This window comes from Phocoena phocoena, chromosome 1 (assembly GCF_963924675.1).
Source record: "Phocoena phocoena chromosome 1, mPhoPho1.1, whole genome shotgun sequence".
Lineage (NCBI taxonomy): Eukaryota > Metazoa > Chordata > Mammalia > Artiodactyla > Phocoenidae > Phocoena > Phocoena phocoena.
In genome coordinates, this window is record NC_089219.1 from 162,862,504 (window position 1) to 162,886,200 (window position 23,697).

Sequence of the window (23,697 nt, forward strand, 5' to 3'; positions counted from 1 at the left end):
GAATTCAATGACAAATTTATCTCATCCTGGAGTTTTCTTTCCAGAGAGATTTTAAAGTAGGGATTCAGTTTCTTTATTAGATGTAGGATTATTCAAGTTTCCTATTATTTTTTGTGTCATTTGACAAGTTGCATTTTTTAGGAATTTGCCCACTTAATGTTAATTTAAAAATTTATTGGCATAAACTTGTTCTAAATGATGATTTTCTGGTTACTCTCTTAAGATCAGTAATTGTGTACATTTTTTAATTCTAATATTGCTTATTTACGTCTTCTCTTTCCTTGGTCTCTTTTTAGAGATCTTGTGAAAAGATCTTGTCAGTCTTGTGAAAGAACCAATTTTTTGTAATGTTGATTTTCTCTATTTTCTATTAATCTGTACTCTAATCTGTATTATTTTCTTTCATTTACTTTTGTTCTCTTCCCCATCTTTTAAAGTTCTTTGATTAGCCTGTTAATTCTCAGCATTCTTCTTTTCTAATATAAATTTTAAGGCTTTAGATTTCTAAGTACCACTGTAGGTACATCCCACACATTTTGATATGTTGTCTTTTTATTATTGTTCCATGTTAAATGCTTTCTTATTTCCTATTTCTGTTTTCTTCTTTGAACTATGAGTTGTTCAGAGGTGTGTTTTAATTTCCAAATGCTTTAAAAAAAGTTATTATTTAAAAAATTTCCAACTTATTTCCATCATGGCCTAGTATTTATTCCATGTATATAAATGTTCCACATGTTTTTAAAAATAATGTTTCTCCTGCAGTTGTTGTATGTGTCCAGTAGACCCAACTTGTTATTTAGATTTTCAGATTTTTGTCTGCTTCACCTGTAAATTATTGTGTATTAAAGTTATCTATCTTGATGGCGTATTTTCCAGTTTTTCCATGTAACTCTCTCAATTTTTGCCGATTATATACTTTGAGTAATACTAGATTAATTAAATGATGAAATGTAGAATTATTTTATTTTCATGATGATTTGAACCTTTTATGTAATGACAATCGTTATCTTTAGTTAGGATTTTTGCCCTACAGTTCCTCTTTTTTTCCCTTATTATAAATAATGTGGCTTTATTTTGGTTATTTATGTGGTTTGTTTTTCCATCCTTTTATTTTAATTCTCTCTGTATTCTTGTGTTTTGATGTTTTTTGGAAAAGCATCTGACTGGATTTTTCTCTCTCAGTGTGAAATCTTTGTATTTTGACTGTAACAGGCCATTTACATTTATTGTAAATACAGAATTATTTGGATTTATTTCTACCATTTTTTTTCCTTTTTAAAAAGACTTTGAAAATATTTATTTTTTCATATGTTCTCACTATCTTTTGGATTAATTCAGTTTATTTTCCTGAATCAGTTTTCCCCTCTACTTGTTTGATTGACAAACATTCCATTTCTTTTCCTTTAGAGGTTACCCATTTGAAACTTAATACATGTAAGTTATCAAACTGTGAAGTTAATCACTGTCTTTTATGCTTCTCCCAAGGATGCTCTCCTGTGATTCCTAGTCTCTATTTCTTTTGAGAGAGAGAGAATCTAATTGAGATAGCTTGGATCAAGTGTCTCCTTCTGGATCATAGCCATTGTAAAGAGTGGGGGAGGGGGAGGGTTTAGTAGAGATATGGCCACTAGGTTCTTCTCTTTTACCCCTTACCAGCCCTCCTTTCCCTTCCTTGTACCATATATTATTGTCTCTTATCTGCCATTCAGGAGATATCTACTACAGAATTGCTGCAAACCCAAATATATCTAATTCTGTATACTTTCTGTAAGACTTTTTTCCTCACAGATTCACAGTTTGGGGAATTGTGGGGAAATCTCTTCTTCCTCCTCCTCTTCCTCCTTCTCCCCCTTCTCTTTCCCCTCCTTATCCTTTCCCTTCTCTCCCTTCTCCCTACTTCTCCTTCCTGTTTTTTTTTTTTTTGTATATGTGAATATTTGAAACCTATCAAAGTCAGTCCCCCCACCCCAATTGATCATCTCTCCATGGTTGTGCTGTTTCAGAAGGCTTGGGTCATTTATGTCTTTTTCCTTGGTCTGTCCCTTCTTTTCCATTAGTGCTTATCTGCTTGAGAATTCCTAGGAAACTTTGAATGTGACATAGGTGTTCCTATACAAATAAATGACACCTGTGTGTCTCACACTCAAAGGTTTTAGCAGGCAAAGACGTTCTTCTGAAGTCTCCACTGGCTATCATTCTTTTCATTTTAACTTGAGCTCCTTACCATTTTTATTAATCGTCTTATAGCCACGTCTTCCCTTTTTGATTTTTTCATCTTATCTGTTTATAAAATACTTACCTTATCTTGCCAGCACCTTTGGGTTAATAAATAGTCTCCATAAAGAAACTGAGAATTAGGTTAAGAAACTTATCCAGTATTACATAGCTATTCAATTACAGTCAGGTTTGGAACTCAGGATCCAAACTGTGAAGACAGAGCTCTTAATTATTTGATATATTTGATTTAAGGCTTTTTAAATGTATGTTTTAAAATCAAGTTATTAAAAAAAATTACCTACCATTTGCCCCATTTTCTATTATAAAGTTCTTTTTCTCTAACTACATTGCAAGAGCTCTTTGAATTTTAGGAATAGCAACCCTTTGACCTTCACAGTTTACAGGTATTTTCCCTGTTTGTAATATAATTTTCTTTTAAATTTATTCAGAGAATTTAAAAAATCTATAAATTTTAGATGAGCAACAAGGATATATTGTATAGCACAGGGAATTATAGCCATTATCTTGTAATAACTTATAATGGTGTATAATATGCAAAAATACTGAATCACTATGCTGTACACCTGAAACTAATATAATATTGTAAATCAACTATACTTCAATTAAAAATGTAACTTTAGGGCTTCCCTAGTGGCGCAGTGGTTGAGAGTCCACCTGCTGGTGCAGGGGACACGGGTTTGTGCCCTGGTCCAGGAAGATCCCACATGCTGCAGAGTGGCTGGGCCCACGAGCCATGGCTGCTGGGCCTGCACGTCCGGAGCCTGTACTCCACAATGGGAGAGGCCACAGCAGGGAGAGGCCCACGTACCGCAAAAAAAAAAAAAAAGTAACTTTAAAATTCTGTTAAATCTTTCTGTCTTTTCCTTTAGAGTTTTTGCTTTTGGCATATGATTAGAAAAGTTCCTCCTCATCCCAAGATCATAAAAATGTCCTAATACATTTATGGTATACATAGGTTGTTTTTTAGATAATCTACCTATATTTAGACTGATACTTTTTTAAAAAATAAATTTATATTATTTATTTATTTTTGGCTTCGTTGGATCTTTGTTGCTGCGCGCGGGCTTTCTCTAGTTGCAGCGAGTGGGGCCTCCTGTTCATTGCATTGCACGGGCTTCTCATTGCGGTGGCTTCTCTTGCTGCGGAGCACAGGCTCTAGGCGTGCAGGCTTCAGTAGTTGTAGCACGTGGGCTCAGTAGTTGCAGCTCACGGGCTCCAGAGCGCTGGCTCTGCGGCTATGGCACAGGGGTCCAGCTGCTCCAAGGCATGTGGGATCTTCCCGGACCAGGGCTCTAATCCACGTCTCCTGCATTGGCAGGCGGCCTCCCAACCACTGTGCCACCAGGGAAGCCCCTAGACTGATACTTTTTAAATACATTTTTAATAGCTGGTAAAACAAGACCCTTCATATTTCTTTTTAAATGTTTTAAAAACATGTAAAAAATATAAACAAAGTGGCCAAACTAGTTTTTTTTACTTTTGTCATATTTTAAACATATGGAATAATTTAAAAACACCATTTTATAGTAGTGTTCTCACCAGCTGAGTGGAAATAAATTTATATAATGTCTATATTTTCTCTTTTTTGAGATTTACTTCCCATAAAACTGTTATATAAAATTTCCTGTGAACCTATTATTTATTTATGCATTATTAATAATGGTGATAACTGAAGATATTTGAAAGAAGTATGTGATGAGAGTAAATTGTTACTATGGGAAGACTAACTAGTCATTTCTAGCACAGTGGCTGGTACTGAACAGGAGCTCAATAAGGAATTAAATGTAGAATTAAATGATTAATGAAGACATTTTATTGGTGAATTTATGAGACTCAACCTTACAGAACTGATCAAATTAGGGATGCTAATATATTTGCTAGTCTTGTAGGAAGCAAAGTGGGTGAATTTAGAATGCTAGTTTAGTGATTTACAATAAAGAATCTATCTATCGAGCATTGGAGTTAGTTGTGTCAGCCCTACTGGTGCTTTTTTTTTCTTGCAGAAAATATTTTATTAGAAGTTTGCCTGAAGAATGGAGCTGGAATAAGGATAGTTACTCTAATGGATTTAAGTTCTGATAGCCCATGGGAGGAATGGGCTATTCCATGGCAGGAATGACATGTCAGGTGGATTAATGTTTTGTTCATTTGTCAGCATCCCCATCTACTGTGCATGAAAGACTACTGCTTAGGTTTCTCACAAATATTCTCTCCTGATCAATATCGTCCTCCTGGACACATTCTTTCTTTAGTTATATGATTGTTTTACCATCAGATCATGCTCTTAGGAGCAGTTATTTTTAAAAATTTACATGTTATATTGGGTTGGCCAAAAAGTTTGTTCGAGTTTTTCCATAATCCCAAACTAACTTTTTGGCCAACCCAATACGTGAACACAGGATTATTTAAACCATTCAAACAATATATAAGTATAATTAGCATTTATTGAGCCTTTATATACATGAAATATCATGTTAAGTATTTTATTTTCTTATTTAATTGTAAAACAACACAACAATAGCACGAAGGTACTGTATACCAGTGTTCCCAGCAGCATTATTCACAATAACCCGTGTTCATTAACTGATGAATGGATAAAAGAATGTGACACACACACACACACACAAACACAAACACACACACACACTGGAGTATGATTCAGCCCTAAAAAGGAATGAAGTTATGATACATGCTACAACATGGATGACCCTTGAAAACATTATGCTAAGTGAAATAAGCCAGAAATAAACCACATGTTGTATGGTTCCACTTATATGAGATACCTAGAACAGGCAAATCAGAGAGAAATAAAGTAGATCATAGAGTTTACCAGGGACTGGAGCAAAAGGGGAATGGGGAGCAATTGCTTAATGGTTGCAGAGTTTCTGTTTGGGGTGATGAACAAGTTTTGGAAATAGAAAGCAGTGATGGTTGTACAACATTGTGAATGTAATTAATGCCAGTGATGTACCCTCAAAAGTGGTTAAAATGACATATTTTATGTCATATATATTTACCACAAAATAAAACTGAAAAAACAACCAACCTGTTGACTTAGGTTCTATTATTTCTATTTTGCAATGAGGTTCATAAAAGATAAGTAACTAGTATGAGATCACATAGCTAATAAGTGACAAACCCTAACCTTGAACTCAGGTCTGTCTGACCTCAGAGTCCATATTCTTAATCAAATGTTTCTCTGCTTTCAGTAGTAAAGGTGAAAATCCCTCCTTTTCTGTGCCCTATGTCCATTCTCTTTCACAGAAGTTCTCTGTATTAATTGTTTGGCCTATATCCTTTTAGACTCTTTTCCTATGCATTCATTTAGGTATATGTGTGCAAATAACTTATTTCTGTTTCATTGTTTTGTTGGTCCAGGGTTCAGGAAGCTATGACACCATTGGACAAATCTGGCTCACCACCGGTTTTTATTTTAAAGAAATATTTTGTAAGGAAAGAAAGGTTTTGTAAAGAAAGATGTTTTTAAATCTGTGCAATAAGTTCACGCTGTCTAGTTCCTAGTTCCTTCTAGTGTGTCATAGGAAGTAGAAGTCATTGATGCTGGGAATGTGGAAAATGACATTCTCAGGCTATCATATGGCTTAAAAGGCTGATTTTTTTAAAAATCAGGTGATATTTTCTGTGATGACATGTAATTTGGTTTAATATGTCTACATACTTAATACCTTTTAGAACGTGATTTCTTTTTTTAACTTATGTTTTTGTATTTATATTTTCTTTTTTGTTTTCTTAGGTGGGAGAATTTTATTTTATTTTTGTGGTTTTTTTTTTTTAAACATCTTTATTGGAGTATAATTGCTTTACAATGGTGGGTTAGTTTCTGCTTTATAGCAAAGTGAATCAGCTATACATATATATATATATATGTATCCCCATATCCCATATCTCCTCCCTCTTGCGTCTCCCTCCCACCCTCCCTATCCCACCCCTCTAGGTGGTCACAAAGCACTGAGCTGATCTCCCTGTGCTATGTGGCTGCTTCCTACTAGCTATCTATTTTATATTTGGTAATATGTATAAGTCCATGCCACTCTCTCACTTCGTCCCAGCTTACCCTTCCCCCTCCCCGTGTCCTCAAGTCCATTCTCTATGTCTGCGTCTTTATTCCTGTCCTGTCCCTAGGTTCTTCATAGCCATTTTTTTTTTTTTTAGATTCCATATATATGTGTTAGCATATGGTATTTGTTTTTCTCTTTCTGACTTCACTGTGTATGACAGACTCTAGGTCCATCCACCTCACGACAAATAACCCAATTTCGTTTCTTTTTATGGCTGAGTAATATTCCATTGTGTATATGTGCCACATCTTCTTTATCCATTCGTCCGATGATGGGCACTTAGGTTCTTTCCATCTCCGGGCTATTGTAAATAGAGCTGCAATGAACATTGTAGTACATGACTCTTTTTGAATTTTGGTTTTCTCAGGGTATATGCCCAGTAGTGGGATTGCTGGGTTGTATGGTAGTTCTCTTCTTTTATTTTAAATTAATTTTTATTGGAGTATAGTTGCTTTACAATGTTGTGCTAGCTTCTACTGCACAGCAAAATGAATCAGCCATACATATACATATATCCCCTCCCTTTTGGGTTTCCCTCCCATTTAGGACACCACAGTGCATTAAGTAGAGTTCCCTGTGCTATACAGTAGGTTATCATTATTTATCAATTTTTTACATAGTACTGTATATATGTCAATCCCAATCTCCCAATTCCTCCCACCCCACCCCTTTCCCCCTTGGTATCCATACATTGGTAGAACATCATTTCTGAATCTAGGATTATGAAGTATTTAGTAATCTTTCTGTATGATATATAAAATTTGAGGTATATGTGCTTTTTCTTTTTTTTTCTTTTTTTTTTTTTTTTTTTTTTTGCGGTATGCGGGCCTCTCACTGTTGTGGCCTCTCCCGTTGCGGAGCACAGGCTCCGGACACACAGGCTCAGCGGCCATGGCTCACGGGCCCAGCCGCTCCGCGGCATGTGGGATCTTCCCGGACCGGGGCACGAACCCGTGTGCCCTGCATCGGCAGGCGGACTCTCAACCACTGCGCCACCAGGGAAGCCCTGTGCTTTTTCTTTGGGAGGAGTTCCTAGCCTTATACCATATTATTGAAGTAGTCTGTGATCTCTCTGTAAACTCTCCCTTTTTTTGAGTTATTGATTAAGAGGTTTTTTTTTTATTTTAAATAAGGTTTGAGTAGTTATAAACAGCATATAGAGAAGTAAATTGGTGATTTAAATTCATTATTTTATCATATATGCACATGTTACTATTTAAAATAACATTAAATTTCAATGACTATACCTTTAATTTCTTGACTTTTTTGGTAGATTTTTGTATCTGTTTTATCATTTATATTCTATCTCTTAGTCATCATTACCCACTTATTTTATGGTGTTTTTTAGATCATACTATTCTCTTGAGTTCTTGGGGGTACTAATGTTCCTGTTTGTTTCAATTGCCTACTTTACACTATGGTGGACTATTTCCTCATGTGGTTTAAATTTTTAGATTGCGAGCTCACTTTTGATTGGGGTACATTTTTCTGGGTTGAGTGCTATTCTCTCTGAGTGCTTTGCTCTGTGGGGTTGGGACTAGATTTAATACTAATTTCTTGGCTGAGGATTCCTTTGCCACATGAGCAGTATAAATTCAGACTCCAAACTGTCACATGCTCCCCCATTACATTACCCCCCACTCCATCCTGGGCTGCTCATCTAAACCAAGAGTCAGAATTTTTGTTATTCCCTTACGTGGAGAAAGGGTCCTGGGTCCTGATTTTAATCAGGAGTATTGATTCCATTCTTTTCCCCCTCTTAGGTCATGAGCAATACCCGCATGTTTCCTGTGGATCTGTTAGTGACTGTGCCCAGGACCAATATTATGCTTTTTGCAGCATCTGCACCTGTGTTTTGATTGGACTTCTTTATTTCTGGCTCTTGGGAATTTCCCCATGTCTCTCTCTCTCTCTCTCTCTCTCTCTCTCTGTTTTTTGAGTTTGAATGTATATTTAAAATTTCTCATGGGTGTCTCTTATTCAGCATTTCTGTGGGTTTGTTGCATGGTTTTATGTGTGTGGATCCCTGTTACCTTTGCCTGTTAAGGTGCCAAAACCATAAACACGTATGGACTATTTGGAAACTTCTTTCAGTAATCAGTTATTTAAAAAATTAAAAAATACTCTGTCAAAGATACTATTTTATGGGCTTAAAAATGAATAACACAGTGCTACACTTGTCTTCCTGTCATTGCTAAACATCTCAGAAACATACCACTTGTAATTTTGTTCTTTGTACAGGTGATTAGTATACAGTTGCAGTATATTTCATAATTTACTATATATTAAGTTAAAACTACATTGTATATTTTATTTGTAAAATATAGACATAAAACCTGATAAAATTGGTAAAAGTTTAATGTGACTTCAGTAACTATTCCTTTGTCATTGCTCCCTCGTATTTCTCTTCCTCCCTCCCTTTTGCATGGATTTTCTCCCTGCCTTAGTTTTGGTCCCTGATTCTCATGTTCCTCCACTGCAGATTAGTATCAGCATCCATAGTGGAAGGACATGCAGTAGAAAGGATAAGGGAGAGGACACATGGAAGGATGGACACCCACTGGAGAAATCTGAGAGGAAAGGGAGGAAGCAGAATCATGGATGAAGGGAAGGTTAAAATCTCTTGCTCCAGTACTCACTGTTCTCTTCTAGGCCTCTTTATGCCTTCAGGCTCTGTCTTTGTTTTTATTCTTCATCTTCTCACTTTCCACTTTCTTTTTCTGTTGGAACCACTAACTAGGTTCCTTTCTCAAGCCATGGCAGCTAATATTACCAGTGGTTTGAAACCAGCAGACTGTTCCCATGAGGCCTGGACAGTAGCTGTTGGGAGGAGGCAGGCTGGAGGGGAGGACTGAAGGAGACTCCATGTTTAGATCTTGGGCTACATTCAGCAGGGAAAAGGGTATGCCTTGCAAGGTATATCTGGCATGTCATATTGAAACTTTGAATTCTTTTTACTTTAGAATCATTCATTCATTTATCCATTTGTTTATCAGTGTACAGTGAACCAGGCAGTATGTGAGTGGCTCAGATAGAAATATGCTTTCTTTCCAGCTTCAGAGAGATTTTTTTTAACTTAGAATTATTTCATATTTGATTTCTTAAATTCCAGTATCTGTGTTAATTTCAGAACTTTTGGGAAGAAAGAGACATGTTATATTGGAAAGGCTTTGGAGCCTGACAGATAAGAGCTTCAATCCTATTAGTACCACTTACTAGTAATCTTCAGAATTTATTTTACCTTTCTGAACCTGTTTTCTTTTCTGTAAAATGGGAATAATAATACTTGTCATTCATCTCTCCTTCTCTTCATGCATGTGCTTGGTATTTTTCTGCAGAACTAATTTTCTCCCCAGCTTTTAGCCTTGTGGTAGAACGCTTACCCCAATAACTACTGAGTTTTTATGTTAATTCTTATAACCACTTGCAGAGACTAAGTCTTTCTGAGTTCAGTTGTAAATTATTTGTTCCACAGCTTTGGTCAATTTTCTACTCTGGATCACTTTACTCTGACCTGTGAAGTGTGGCCCCACAGTATATACTTAACCTTCCCCTGAGATTCTAGGGGAGATTTTCAGAGAAAGGAGAGCGAGGTGGCGTGGCACAGATTTCAGAAAGTATGTGCCACAAGTGAAAGCACTGAACTGGACAGCACTAAAGAAAGTCAACATATTGTTATCATTAGATGGTGTAGTACTTTGTGAAAGGTCACTGAATATAGCATTCAGTATAGACATAGCCATTGTTTAGCAGTACAGCAGACTGGATTGGGCCCTTATATTGCCTTGATTTTTGTCAAGGACAGTAGTGTAGTGATTATTAATTCTTTGAAAATTACTGTAATGAATACAGAGTTTTTGCAACTAGTCTTATATAGCCAAAATTATTTAAATTACACCGAGTGCCTGAAATGGCCTTTTGGTAGATAGAATTCATGATTCTTTTTTTACATATCTTTGTATAAAGCATTTTTGGGGACTTCCCTGGTGGTGCAGTGGTTAAGAATCCGCCTGCCAATGCAGGGGACATGGGTTCGAGCCCTGGTCCGGGAAGATCCCACATGCCGCAGAGCAACTAAGCCTGTGCACCACAATCAGTGAGCCTGCAAGCCACAACTACTGAGCCTGCGTGCCACAACTACTGAAGCCTGTGTACCTAGAGCCTGTGCTCTGCAACAAAGAGAAGCCCCCCACTCACTGCAACTAGAGAAAGCCTACACACAGCAACGAAGACCCAACGCAGACATAAATAAATAAATAAATAAAGCATTTTTGTTAGATAGTGCTAATGAACTTTTGGCAGTAAATTGAGTGTATAATCAAAATTTTCAAATGCAATATAGAAATAAATGTTCCAGTAGTTGAAATTGTGAATCATCTCATTCTATTTCATGATTACATTTAGTATCTGACCCTCAGCTCTAATAATGTGTTAGGGCATCTTTTAAACTGTCTCAGACATTGTGAATGGAGTGCTCAGTAATAAATTGTACAGCTTTTAACTTTGTTTGGGTTCATTTTCTTTGTACTATCTGAGTATCATAAGATACGTATATACCCCTCTATAGATTTAATAGTTATTGTTGCTTATTTGTACCACAGATTATAATAATAGGTATAATATACCTTAAGTGTTAGCTCTGCAGCAACTTTTTTTTGGGACTTCTGCTTTATCCTTCGGAGGAACTTGAAGTATGTATTACAAATACCTTTGTTTTGTGACCCTGAGATATAGTAGAAATCAAAGCTCCTTTTAAGTATTGGAGATTGATGTTATAATTTATTTGAATTATAGTTATGCTCCATTTTCAGTTCTAATAAGGCCTTTATGTATCAACCCATTGCTGGATTGTCTCTGTGGACCCCCACTTGGGCCCCAGTCTCGTCAAAGCCCCCTGCCTCAGTGGGGGTGCGGTGTGGGGGGAGAGTCTTTTCCCGTGAGGATTTACACAGCCAGTAACCAAACCAGTGCTGAGACTGAAACAGCACAAGCTTTGTTCAATGGCCAGAGAACGGAGAAGCAGGAACTTAGTTCGCAAATCAGTTTCTTTTAGGGGGAGCAGTCAAGGCGAGATTTTTAAACGTAGGGTTAATGAGGGGGAGGCACATGCATTGGTTTTACTGGAATAGGCAGTGTTCTTCCTGGAACTGTATGCCACCTCCTTTTCTTCCTGCTATGGTCCGGTACTTCCTGTCATGGCTGTTGGTGGGTGTGTCATTTAGCATGCTAATGTATTACAGTGAACGTGTAATGAGGCTCAGGGTCTACTGGAGGTCAGGTCTCTCACCATCTTGGGTTTCACCAGTTCTAACCAGGTCTGGTGGCCTCTTGTTTTTCTCTTCTGGTGGTTTCCTGTAAGACAAAGATAACACTTCCCCCCAGCTTAGATTCTCTTAAGGAAGAGGGAGAGTTAGAGTCTGGGAGTAACAGCCATGGTAAGAAACCCATCTTGTCAAACTGTGTGTGTGTGTGTGTGTGTGTGTGTGTGTGTCTGTGTGTCTGTGTGTGTGTGTATGTTAAGGTTTCTTCCTTAAAAAGCTTTATTGAAATATAATTCACAGAGTAAACAATTCACTCATTTGAAGTATGCAATTCAGTGGTATTATCTTACTGTTTTATCTTATTAATTTAAAAAAGTTGTGGTAAAGTACAATTGACAATGTGGAGATTAAGGGTGCTGACCCCTGCACAGTGGAAGATGCACCTATAACTTTATAGTGGGCCATCTGCATCTGCGATTCTGCATCAGAGGTTCAGAACCAACTGCAGATAGTGTAGTACTGCAGTATGTATTTATTGAAAAAAATCCGCTTGTAAGTGGCCCCTTGCAGTTCAAACCCGTGTTGTTCAAGGGCCAACTGTATGTAATACAAAATTGCCATTTTAACCATACAATTTATTGGCATTAATTACATTCACAGTGTTGTGCAACCATCACCACTGTCTATTTCTACAACTTTTCATCATCCCAAAGAGAAATTCTATAACCATTAAGCAATGACTCCCCATTTTCCACTCTCCCTCCAGCACCTGGTAACCTTTAATCTATTTTCTGTCTCTATGAATTTGCCTGTTCTAGATATTTCATATAAGGTGAGTCAAACAAGAATTGCCTTTTTATGTCTGGCTTATTTCTTTTAACAATTTATCATAATGTTTTCAAGATTCATCCATGTTGGAGCATGTATCAGACTTTTATTTCTTTTTTAGGTTGAACTGTTGTTGTATGTGTATACCACATTTTGTTTATCCATTCATCTGTTGATGGACCTTTGGCTATTGTGAATAATGCTGTAATAAACATTGGTGTACAGGGATCTATTGGAATCCCTTTTTTCAATTCCTTTGGATATATATCTAAAAATAGAACTGCTGGGTCATAAGGTAAATCTATGTTCAGTTTTTTGAGGAACTGCCAAACTTTTCCAAAATAGCTTTTTACATTCATACATAAAAAGTATTTTACATTCCCACCAGTAATGCATGAGGGTTCCAGTTTCTCTAAATCCTTGTCAACACTTGTTATTTTCTGTTTTGTAAAATTTACTTATTTTTTATTATTATTGTTATTATTATTTATAGCTATCCTAGAGGGTGTGAAGTGATATCTCATTGTGGTTTTGGTTTCCATTTCCCTAATTATTGGTGTTTAGTAACTTTTCATGTGCTTTTTGGCTATTTGTATATCTTTGGAGAAATATTTAATCAAACCTTTGCCCATTTTTTAATAGGGCTGTTTTTCAATTGTTGAGTTGTAGGAGTTCTTTATATGTTCTAGTATTAATTCTTTTTCAAATATATGATTTGCAAATATTTTTCACCATTCTGTAGGTTTTTATATTTCTCTCTTTAATACTAAACTTTGATGTACAAAAGTTTTAAATTTTGATGAAACCAGTTTATCTATTTTTTTCTTTTATTGCCTGTGCTTTTTGTGTCATGTGCACGAAATTGTTGCCATGAAGATTTTCCCCTATGTTTTCTTCTACAAGTATTTATAGTTTTAACTTTTAAGTTGAGATCTTCGATGCACTTTGAGTTAATTTTTGTATTTGGTATAAAATAAGGATCTATGTTCATTGTTATGTGTATAGATATCCTGACTCCTTACCTGTACATACTTCGACATCTGTTTTCTCAGAAATGAAAGCATTCTCTTAGATATCTCCACAGTACAATTAGTAATTTAGCAAATTTAACCCTGATACATTATGTAATACATATTTAATATTGAAATTTCACCAGTTATCCCAATAATATCCTTTATAGCAATGTTTATTATTTTTGGCTATGAGTTCCAGTCTATTATTACACATTGCATTTAGTTTTTTTTTTTAAAGTAGTTATGTATTCGAATATTTTATTTATTTTTTTTATTTTTGGCTGTGTTGGGTCTTCGTTTCTGTGCGAGGGCTTTCTCTAGTTGCGGCGAGCGGGGGCCACTCTTCATCGCGGTGCGTGGGCTTCTCACTGTCACGGCCTCTCGTTGCGGAGCGCAGGCTCCAGACGTGCAGGCTCAGTAGTTGTGGCTCACGGGCCTAGTTGCTCCGTGGCATGTGGGATCTTCCCAGACCAGGGCTCGAACCCACGTCCCCTGCATTGGCAGGCAGATTCTCAACCCCTGCGCCACCAGGGAAGCCTGCATTTAGTTTTTATTTTATTTTATTTATTTATTTTTTGGCCATGCTATGTGGCTTGCGAGATCTTAGTTCTCCAACCCGGGGTAGAACCCGCACTCTTGTCAGTGAAAGGGTGGAGTCCTAACCACTGGATCGCCAGGGAATTCTGCATTTAGTTTTTTTTTTTTTTTTTTTTTGCATTTAGTTTTAATGTCTCTTTAGAATCTTTTAATCTGGAGCAGTTCTTTAGACATTTTTTGTCTTTCAGTGTCCTTGTGTCTTGAAACTTGTCATACCACAGGCCAGTTATTTTATAGATTGTTCCTGAATTTAAGTTTGTCTGATTATTTCCTTGTGATTAGAGTCCAGTTATCTGTCTTTGGCAGATGTGTAGTTGTAAGTGATATTAATTAATTAATTAATTGAATTTTTTTCTTCCTTATATTTGTTTTTCCTTCTACTTTTTTTTTTTTTTTTTTTTTTTTTTATGCGTTACGCGGGCCTCTCACTGTCGTGGCCTCTCCCGTTGCGGAGGACAGGCTCCGGACGCGCAGGCCCAGCGGCCATGGCTCACGGGCCCAGCCGCCCCGCGGCACGTGGGATCCTCCCAGACCGGGGCACGAACCCGCGTCCCCTGCATCGGCAGGCGGACTCCCAACCACTGCGCCACCAGGGAAGCCCCTACTTTGATTTTAGTCTCTTGATCTGACCTTAACATATTTGACACCTAAATTTTCAGCCTTCCTTCTTTCCCAGTATAAATATTGAGGGCTTTCCCCTCCCCCCCAGTTATATTCTAGAAGTCTTGATATGTAATATTTTTATTAAGTAGTTCTGAATATTTTCTAATTACCTTATTACTTTCTTCTTCAAAATTATTGTCCGATTTCAGAGCTTATGGGCTTTCCTCTGGTCTTTCTGTTCTTGATTTCTAATTGTATTAATTGCATAGTACTCATAGAATTTTATTTTTGTGTTCCCAATACTTTGAATTTTGTTGGAGGTAGTTTTATGCCTTGCATATTATAAAAATTTGTAGAGGTTCAGTGTGTGTTTGAAAATTAATTCTTCACCTCATAGGTGGAGTGTTACATGTATGCCACTCAATACACTAAAAAAAATTGTTTGTGTTTTGGTCTGCTTGGGCTATGAGTTACTGAGAGAGAGAGTAAAATCTCCCTTTAGGAAGGTGAGTTTATTTCTTCTTTTATGTCTGTCAATTTGGCTTTACACATTTGGAGGTTATGTTGTTGGGTGTATACATGTTTAGACTTATTGTGTCCTGGTTAATTTCAGCTGGGTTTTTTTAAAATCATTATGTATGACTCCTTTTAATTTCTATTCCACTAATGCCTCCCCACCCAATACCTCTTTCATCTAATATCAGTATGGCTATATTGATTTTTTGGTGGGTGAGAGCCGAGGGTTAACATTAGCCTTTATTTACTTTTTTTGAAATTTTACGTAAATTCAGGTAAGAACCTACTAAAACAGAAGAGAAAACTCCACAGAATTTTAGAAAGGATAAACAAGTCTAAATAATGTATATTTGGAAAAATAGTTGTAAAATATGCAAACTTTCCAGCAATATTAGTAAAGAAAAATAATGAAAATAGACCTAAATATATAATATTAGTAACTAAAAAGGGATCAAACCTATTCATATAGTAGAGTTTTATAAAGAGAAGAATATTGTCACCCTATTCCAATAAATTTGAAAATTTCAATGCAATATATAATTTCTTAGAAAAATATAATTAATACAGTTGTCACAGGTAGAAATAGAAAAATGAAAATGACAGTGTGAAAGAAGAGAAATATTAAAAATCCAACAAAATGACACGTGCAAGATGTTTCACTGGCAAGTTTTAGCAGACCTTATAGTCATATTCTCCTTTATTGTCTTCTAAAAGGTTTGTAGTTTTGTTTTTCACATTGAGATCTTTGAAAAACCTGGAATTATTTTATTTTAGAGAAAAGAAAAGGAAAGGAAGCTACTCAACATAGTTAATGAGGTTGGTTTATTATTGGTACCAAACCAGATGACGATAGTATAGAAAAAATATAATTGTAAACCAGAATTGTTTATAAACACAAATGTAAGATTCCTAAGTAAAATCAAAGCAAAGCAATTTCATCTATATATTAAAAAATTACGTTATAACCAGGTAACGTTTATCTCAAGGTATACAAAGATATATCAGCTTCTAAAATCTTTTTAAGTAAAATGTCATGTTAAGAGAATGAAAAAGAAAACCAAATCTTGTCCACAGAGGTTGTAATTAACAGTCCTACCAGTTATGTGTGAGAATACCTGTTATTCGTACTCCGGCAAACACTTGGTGGTTTCAGGTTTTTTATTTTTGGCATGTTTGGTTGTTAAATAATAGAATATTAGCAGTAAGTTTATTTGCATTTCTCTCATTTCTTGTAATGTGAGCATAATTTTTTGGGTGTAAGTCTGTTTTAAACACACTGAAAATTTAAAATGGGAGGGTAACACTTATTGCATAATTTGTTTACTTGAGGACAGGGACTATTTTATTTATCTTCGTACTTCTAACATCTTATAAAATGCTTGGCATATAGCGGGTATTCAAAGTTACTTTTTGAGTGAATTGAATAAATAATTAGTAAACTATGAGCCTTCTGAAGAAATTTGTGACTTAACTCATTTTTGAATGTCTGAAAATAGAATAATTTTGCTATGTCAAAGAAATGGGATTTTTACTAGCAGGTTCTAGGAAGTAAAGAATGGACAGGATTATTCTTTTAGTTTATGTTAATACTACAGGCTCCCATAAAGCGTGGATAGCTCATAAAATCCTTAATCCTAATTATGCATGATTTAACAGTATTCATTTGCTTGGTGCTTTCAGGGTGTATACTATTGCATGGAAAGATAACATCATTTATATTTTGACATATTGTTATCCTTTGTACCTTGCTAAAAGATTGTTTCAACAATCATTTGCTTACCTGAATTGTATTTCAGTTACTCTAGATTTAAAAAAGAGTTTCTTTCCCTGCTTTACGGTAATGTTTTAGAGGATTGAAATACCTAGATTTCTAACCTTTTAGATAAGTAGGATGTTACCCAGAGGAAGGTATACACAGAATTATTCTTTAAGAATAAACATAGTTGTCTGTGATGAAGTGCTGTTTGCATTTAGGGTCAGAACGAGACAAAGATATAGAACATACTGTCTATTTGGATTAAGGTATTTGGAAATCTTGAGGGAGTCAGGGTAATAAACAGTGAAGTAAAAGAAGTAAAGAACTGTTAAGTGTAATGTTGTAGGCTGCTTTGTGATATTTTCCAGCTCTAGCTAGCAACTAGCCTAGCACTCTTCTCACACTGGCTGGCTCCACATCTTTATTTTTAATTTACACATTTCTATGTGTACTATTCTTAACCAAGTATTCCTGATATGCTTGTGTAGAAGCTGGGAAAGGGAGGGACACTAGTCTCAAGATGATTTCACTCTTCCTTGCCATTCCCTTATAACCCACCTATACCTTTGTAAATAGTCTATTTGTAAATAAGCCTTCCTCAGATTGGGATAATTTATTTCCTGTTAGGACCCTGACTGAATCCCAGTTGCCACAGTCTCACCGTTTGTCCAGTCCAGTTTGTTCAAAACCAAGATGTCTTGGTCATTTTATCAAAATGTTCACTTCCTGGCTGCCATGGTTTTACATCTTCTCTCTCTTACGGTATGAGATCCTTTATACCTTTATTCAAATTTGATCTGTTTCTTTGATCATCTTTTCTGTTGTGTGAATTCCAAATAGAGATTCAATCTCTATTTCCTTTCCTTATAATCTAAAACACCAATGCAGAAATCTCTAGTAGACTGGGTTTTGCAATGTGGAATACCCCTCTTTCCTAAAGTATTGGTAGTTAGGGCTAAATACCTTTAGACCAAAGCAAGTGGTAAGGCCTGCTGTGTCTCTTTCCCTTTCTAATGCTCAAATACATCCCTTTGATCTTCCACACTCTTGTGCATGGTAGGAAAGAGAAGAGAGCTGTACCCATATACAGTGACTATTTAATTGTATTAACTTCTTTTTGTGTGAGAATAAGGAGGGACATGAGGGGAGGAAAGGAGACAGGTCTAAATTTCTCTTAAGGCAGCAGAACATGTAGTTGGTTTTATAATTTAAAAAAAAAATGTCAATATGTTCCCTATAATTAATAGAATAATGTCTAAGTTCCTTGCATGGCATCCAAGGCCACTTCCATTTTCCATTTTCTAGCCCTGATTTCTTTGTATTTCTTCTTATAATTCTATAACAACAGTGGATTATTTACCATTATCACCCAAGTTCACTTTCTTGTCTCTCTTCATTTGCTTATATTGCTCCCTCTGTTGGGAATATTTATAGTACATTGCAAACAGGCAAATTAGCAAACGTCTACTTAGTCCTCAAGGTCCAGATCCAATGTTAGTTCCTCTGTGAAACAGTGTTCTTACAAGAGAATTAGGGTTCCATTTTCACTGATCCTGAAGCACTTTGTATTTATCTCTATTAGAAACTTTTATCACATTACTGTGTTATATGTGTGTACATACTGTATCTATTTCTGAAGACTGAGAAGTTCTTGAATGAAGGTACCATATTGTAATTATATTTGTTTTAAACTCCAGTAATTGCCACCATACTTTGTATAATGTCAGCTCTTGCTAAAGGCGTGTTAAAATGATTAATAAATGAATGAGTGTGACAAATATTAATTTACTTGGTGGGGATTTCTGAATTTCTCTGTGGTGCCAAGAAATTTGCTTTTACTTCTTGGACCTTTGTGCTAAAATATGTATCTAGCATTGAGTTAGAATACACGGAATGTTTAAAATGAGAATAAATTGGTCTGATTTGTACATCACTAGTACTTTGCATTATTTGGTGTTTAAAAAAATGTTTCTCACCCAAAATATAATTCATATATAAGAAATAAACATCATATGAAAATTAAATCTGTTTTTTCTCAATATAGTTTGATGAGACTATTAAATACTTTGGTGTAATCCTTAATCCTTATTTTCATTTTTATTGTTTAAGTAAGAAATATCATTATTTATATCTAATTTGTATCACAGTTCATTAAGTAATTGATGTTGCCTTTTTGTTTCAGCTAAACCATTTACTTCTAAAGTGAAACAGATGCGATTACATAGAGAAGACTTTGAAATATTAAAGGTGATTGGTCGAGGGGCTTTTGGAGAGGTAAGAGATAAAGATTTTATAGAAGATCTGATAATTGTTTTGCAAGCTATTTTATACAGTCTGTGAGAGAATTTAACTGAAATATTATTTACTTGGTGTTGTAGTTGATATCATTGATCAGAAATCATTAAACTTCTGAATGAAGTCTTTCTACATGGAATTTTTTTCCAAGATATTTCTGTTTTTCATATGTCATTGAAGTTTGAGTATGTTTCTGTACTCTCTTCTGTTCCATTGGCCTGTTTGTCTCTCACTGCCTTAAATTATTTTAGTTTAAGAAGTCTTGATATCTGGTAGTGTGTATACTCTAACTTCCTCCCTCTTCTCTGTTCTTGGCCATTTATATTTTCATATAATTTTAGTATAAGTGTTTCAGTTTTTACCTACTCATAAAAATCCACATCCACACCCAGCACCCACACATCTGCTGGAATTTTGATTAGGATTGCCCTGAAACTAGAGATTACTTTGTAGATAATTGACATCTTAACAATATTGAGTCAGCCAATCCATGAACATGGTATATGCCTTCATTTATTTAGGGCTTTATAAATTTAACCCACTAATGATTTGTAGTTTCCATTCAGTAGAGTGGATTTATACATCTTTCAGCAGATTTATTCCTAGGTATGTGATATTCTTTATGTTATTTTAATTAGAATTATTGGTTAAGTTTCATTTTCTAATTGTTTTTGCTAGTAGTTAGACACAATTGAATTCTGTTTCTTGACCTCATACCCAGCAACCTTGCTAATTTTACTTTTAAAATCATGAATTGTTTTGGATTTTAATAAAATGCTTTATCAGCATCTTTTGAGACACTCACGGCTTTTCTCCTTTATTCTGTTAATGTGTTGAGTTACACTGGTTTATTTTCAATGTGAAAGTAACCTTGCATTTCGAAAATAAGCCAACTTTGTTGGGATGTATTATCCTTTTAATTTACCTTTGGACTCAGTTTGCTATTTGTGTGTGTTGTGTGTGTTTTGGATCTTTGAGAGAAATTGGCCTGTAATTTTCCTACTTATCACATCCTGATCAGATTTTGGTATCTTGGTTATTCTGGCCTCATAAAAAGAGGGAGGTATTTCCTTTTTTACTGTTCTTTAGAGGAGTTTGAGAAGATTGTTATTATTTCTTTCTTATATGCTTAGAAGATTTCACTGGTGAAGCCATTTGAGCCTGGAGGTTCCTAGAGAGAGAGTTTTAAATTATATAATTAATTTTTAAAATTGAACTATTTGGATATTTTGTATAGATGTGTCAGTTTTGCTAGGTTCATCCATGTCATCTGATTTTTCATATTTATTACTACATTGGTCGTTTGCACTTCTCATTTTTTTCATTTGTTACACTTAGCGGTTTATCAATTCTGTTATTTTTTCAATGAATTAACTTTTGCCCTTTGTATTTTTCTATGGTAGATTTATTTTCTGTTTCATTAATTTCTGCTTTTATCTTTTAACGTTCCTTTCTCCCTTTGGTTTCAACTTGCTGTTCTTTTTCTAACTTTTTGAGTTAGATGCTTAGAGCATTGATTTCTAAATCTTTTCAAATGTGCTATACTTTTTCCTCTAAGCAGCTTTAGCTATAGCAAAGTTTTGATATGTCATATTTTCATTATAGATTTCCTCAAAATACAATGTGATTTTAAATTTCTGTCATGGTTTTTTTTGATCTATGATTTTAGAACTTTATCGCTCTGTTTCTAAGCATTTGGAGGGTTTTTAGTTATATTTCTGTTTTTGAGTTATAATGTAATTCCAGAGCAGTCAGAGAATATACATTGTCTGATTTCAAGTCTTTGAAATTTGCTGTGCAGTGTTCTGTAAATATCAGTTAGGTAAAAGACATTAATCTTATTTAAATCTTCCATATCCTTAACTGTTTTATCTGTGTGATATTTCATTTCCTGAGAGAGGATTTGCTTATTTCTTTCTTATTTTTTTCAGTTTTCACTGATAACAAATATCAAGTTATTATATCTCTAGTGATTAACTCTTTTATCATGATATAATGATCCTTGTTATCTCTAAGTAATGCTTTTTGAGTTAAACTTTACTTAATCTGATGTTAGTAGAATGATTCTAGCTCTTTTTATTAGTCTTCTGCATTAAATATCTTGCTCCACCCTGTTAGTTTCAGCTTTTACTTTATATGTTTAGTGTTAAGTAGAATATAGTTTTTATTTTTTGATCTAGTCTGATGTCTTATCCTTAATTGGAGTGTAGTCAGTTGACATTTAATGTAATTACATTACATATTACTATTAGTTTTCTGTTTGTCTTGTCCATTCTGTATTATGTTTCTCTCAATTCTTGGATTTACTGAATATTTTAAATTATTCTTTCCCCCTTCTATTCATTTCTGAGTTGTACCTTCTTTTATTGGTTTCCCTAGAGATTGCCACTTGTATTCTTGGTAAATTTGTATTTTGCCAGTTCCCATTTACCCAAATTTACCTTTCATTGTCATTAGCTCTACATATATTTGAAACCCCAAAAGATACGATTATAGTGTCCCTATTCATTTTAGCTTTACCCATGTATTTACATTTTTTCTTACTCTTCACATTCACATACTTATTTATATTCATATACTTGTCTTTGATATGATTTTCCTTTTGACTTAAAAATTCCCTTTAGTATTTTGCCAAGTCTGCTGAGATAAATTATCTGCATTTTTTGTCTGAAAATACATTTATTTTGAGGTCTTAAAAAAATTGTGTTACATACACACATAGCTTAATAGATTTGTACATTTGCATGAACTTCTGTAACTATTATGCAGATCAAGATAGGCTCCCATTGCCCCCTCTATGTGGATAACCACCTTCTCATTAACCATCTATTCTGACTTCTATAATTATAGATTTATTTTGCCTGTTTTTGAATGTTATATTAGTGGAATTATATATATTCTTTTGTTTCTGTCTTCTTTTGCTCGATATTATGCTTGTGTGATTCATTTTTGTTTTTTATTGGTTCAGAGTATTCCTCTATATGAATATACCACAAGTATTTTATCCATACTAGTGTTGGTAGGTATTCAAGTTTATAGTTTTTGGCCACTGTTAATAATGTTGTTATGAACATTCATGTACATGTCTTTTGGGAGGTAGAAGCACTCATCTGTGTTTGATATAACCCTAGTGGAATTTCTGGGTTGCATGTTAGGCATATTTAGTCTTAGTTGGTAGTGCCAAATAATATCCCAATTGGTTGTCAATTTGTACTCCGACCAACAGTGTATTAAGGTCCCAGTTGCTTCACAACCTCACCAACACTTGCATCATTTTTTAAACTTTGGACATTTTTTGGTGGATGAGTAGTGGTATTGGATTGTGATTTCATTTTACATTTCCTAATAACAAAGTTGAGCCCATTTTCAAATTACTTCATATGACTTGGATATCCTTTTTCATAAGTGCACATTTTGGGATTGGGGGAGTGGGAGCAGGTGGGTAGGTTGTCAGACTTACTGGTATATTCTGGATACAAGTCCTTTGTTGGAAGTTGTGTGTGTGTGTGTGTGTGTGTATTAAACAAAATGTCTTCCTGTGTGTGGCTTGGCTTTTCCCTCTCTGTATAGATCTTTTATGGAACAGAAGATCTTAGTTTTTGGTGAAGTACATTTAATTAAGCTTTTCTTTATGATTAGTGCTTTTTTGTGTTCGTTAAAAAAGTTATTTTCTACCCTGAAGGTCATGAAGATATTTTCCTCTGTTATCTTATGTAATCTATAAAAAAAAAATCTTTTTCATTTAGGTCTATGATCCATCTGGTATTATTTTGTGTTTTGTGAGGTATAGGTCAAGGTTCATTTTATTCTTTGTGGGTTTCTCAGCATCATCTATTTAAAGACTACTTTTTCTACATTTGATTGCAAAGGAACTTCCATTGTGAATCAGCTGACCCTATATGTGTTACTTTTATTAATTTTAGTAGTTTTTAATGTAGAATTCTTTTTCATATTTCATTAAATTTATTTATCAGTCTTTGATGTTTGTTGATGAGCCTGTAAATGATATTTTTAGATTTCATTTTGTAACCATGTTGCTAGACTAGAAATACAATTAATTTTTGTGTAGTGATTTTGTATTTAAGCATCTGATATATTAACTTATTAATTCTAGTTTATAAATTTAAAAGACTTTTCATGTACACAGTCATACCATTTCCAAATAATGACAGCTTTTTTTCTTTCTTTAGTTATACTTGTTATTTCTTTCTCCTATATTATTACAATAGAGAGTTTCTTCCTTAAAATATTAAGTGCAGTTGTTGAAAATCAATTTTTTTCTGGTTTGTGATTTCAGGGGTAAGTATGAAGTTTGCAACAGCTTTTTAAAAAAGAATTGTTACTCTTTTTTTAGGTTAAGGAAGTTACTCTTTTTTAGGTAAAGGAAGTTTTCCTTTTAGTCCTAGTCTGTTGAGAGCTTTTATCATGCATTAGAGTTAACTTTTATTAAAAGCTTTTTTTATATCTATTTTGATGATATGATTTGACCTCTGTATTTAGTTAATGTGGAT

At 34.7% G+C, this 23,697-nt stretch overlaps 1 protein-coding gene across 7 annotated transcripts in view; it reads left to right on the plus strand.

The window, feature by feature from the left end:
- The window catches only part of CDC42BPA (CDC42 binding protein kinase alpha), a 323,215-nt gene that overhangs the window by 43,656 nt on the left and 255,862 nt on the right, over window positions 1-23,697 (plus strand). For all 7 annotated transcript variants that reach the window (XM_065875747.1, XM_065875718.1, XM_065875737.1 and 4 more), the window contains exon 2: window positions 19,074-19,165. In XM_065875747.1, coding sequence (XP_065731819.1) covers window positions 19,074-19,165 — 92 coding nt within the window. The remainder of the gene's footprint in view (window positions 1-19,073; window positions 19,166-23,697) is intronic.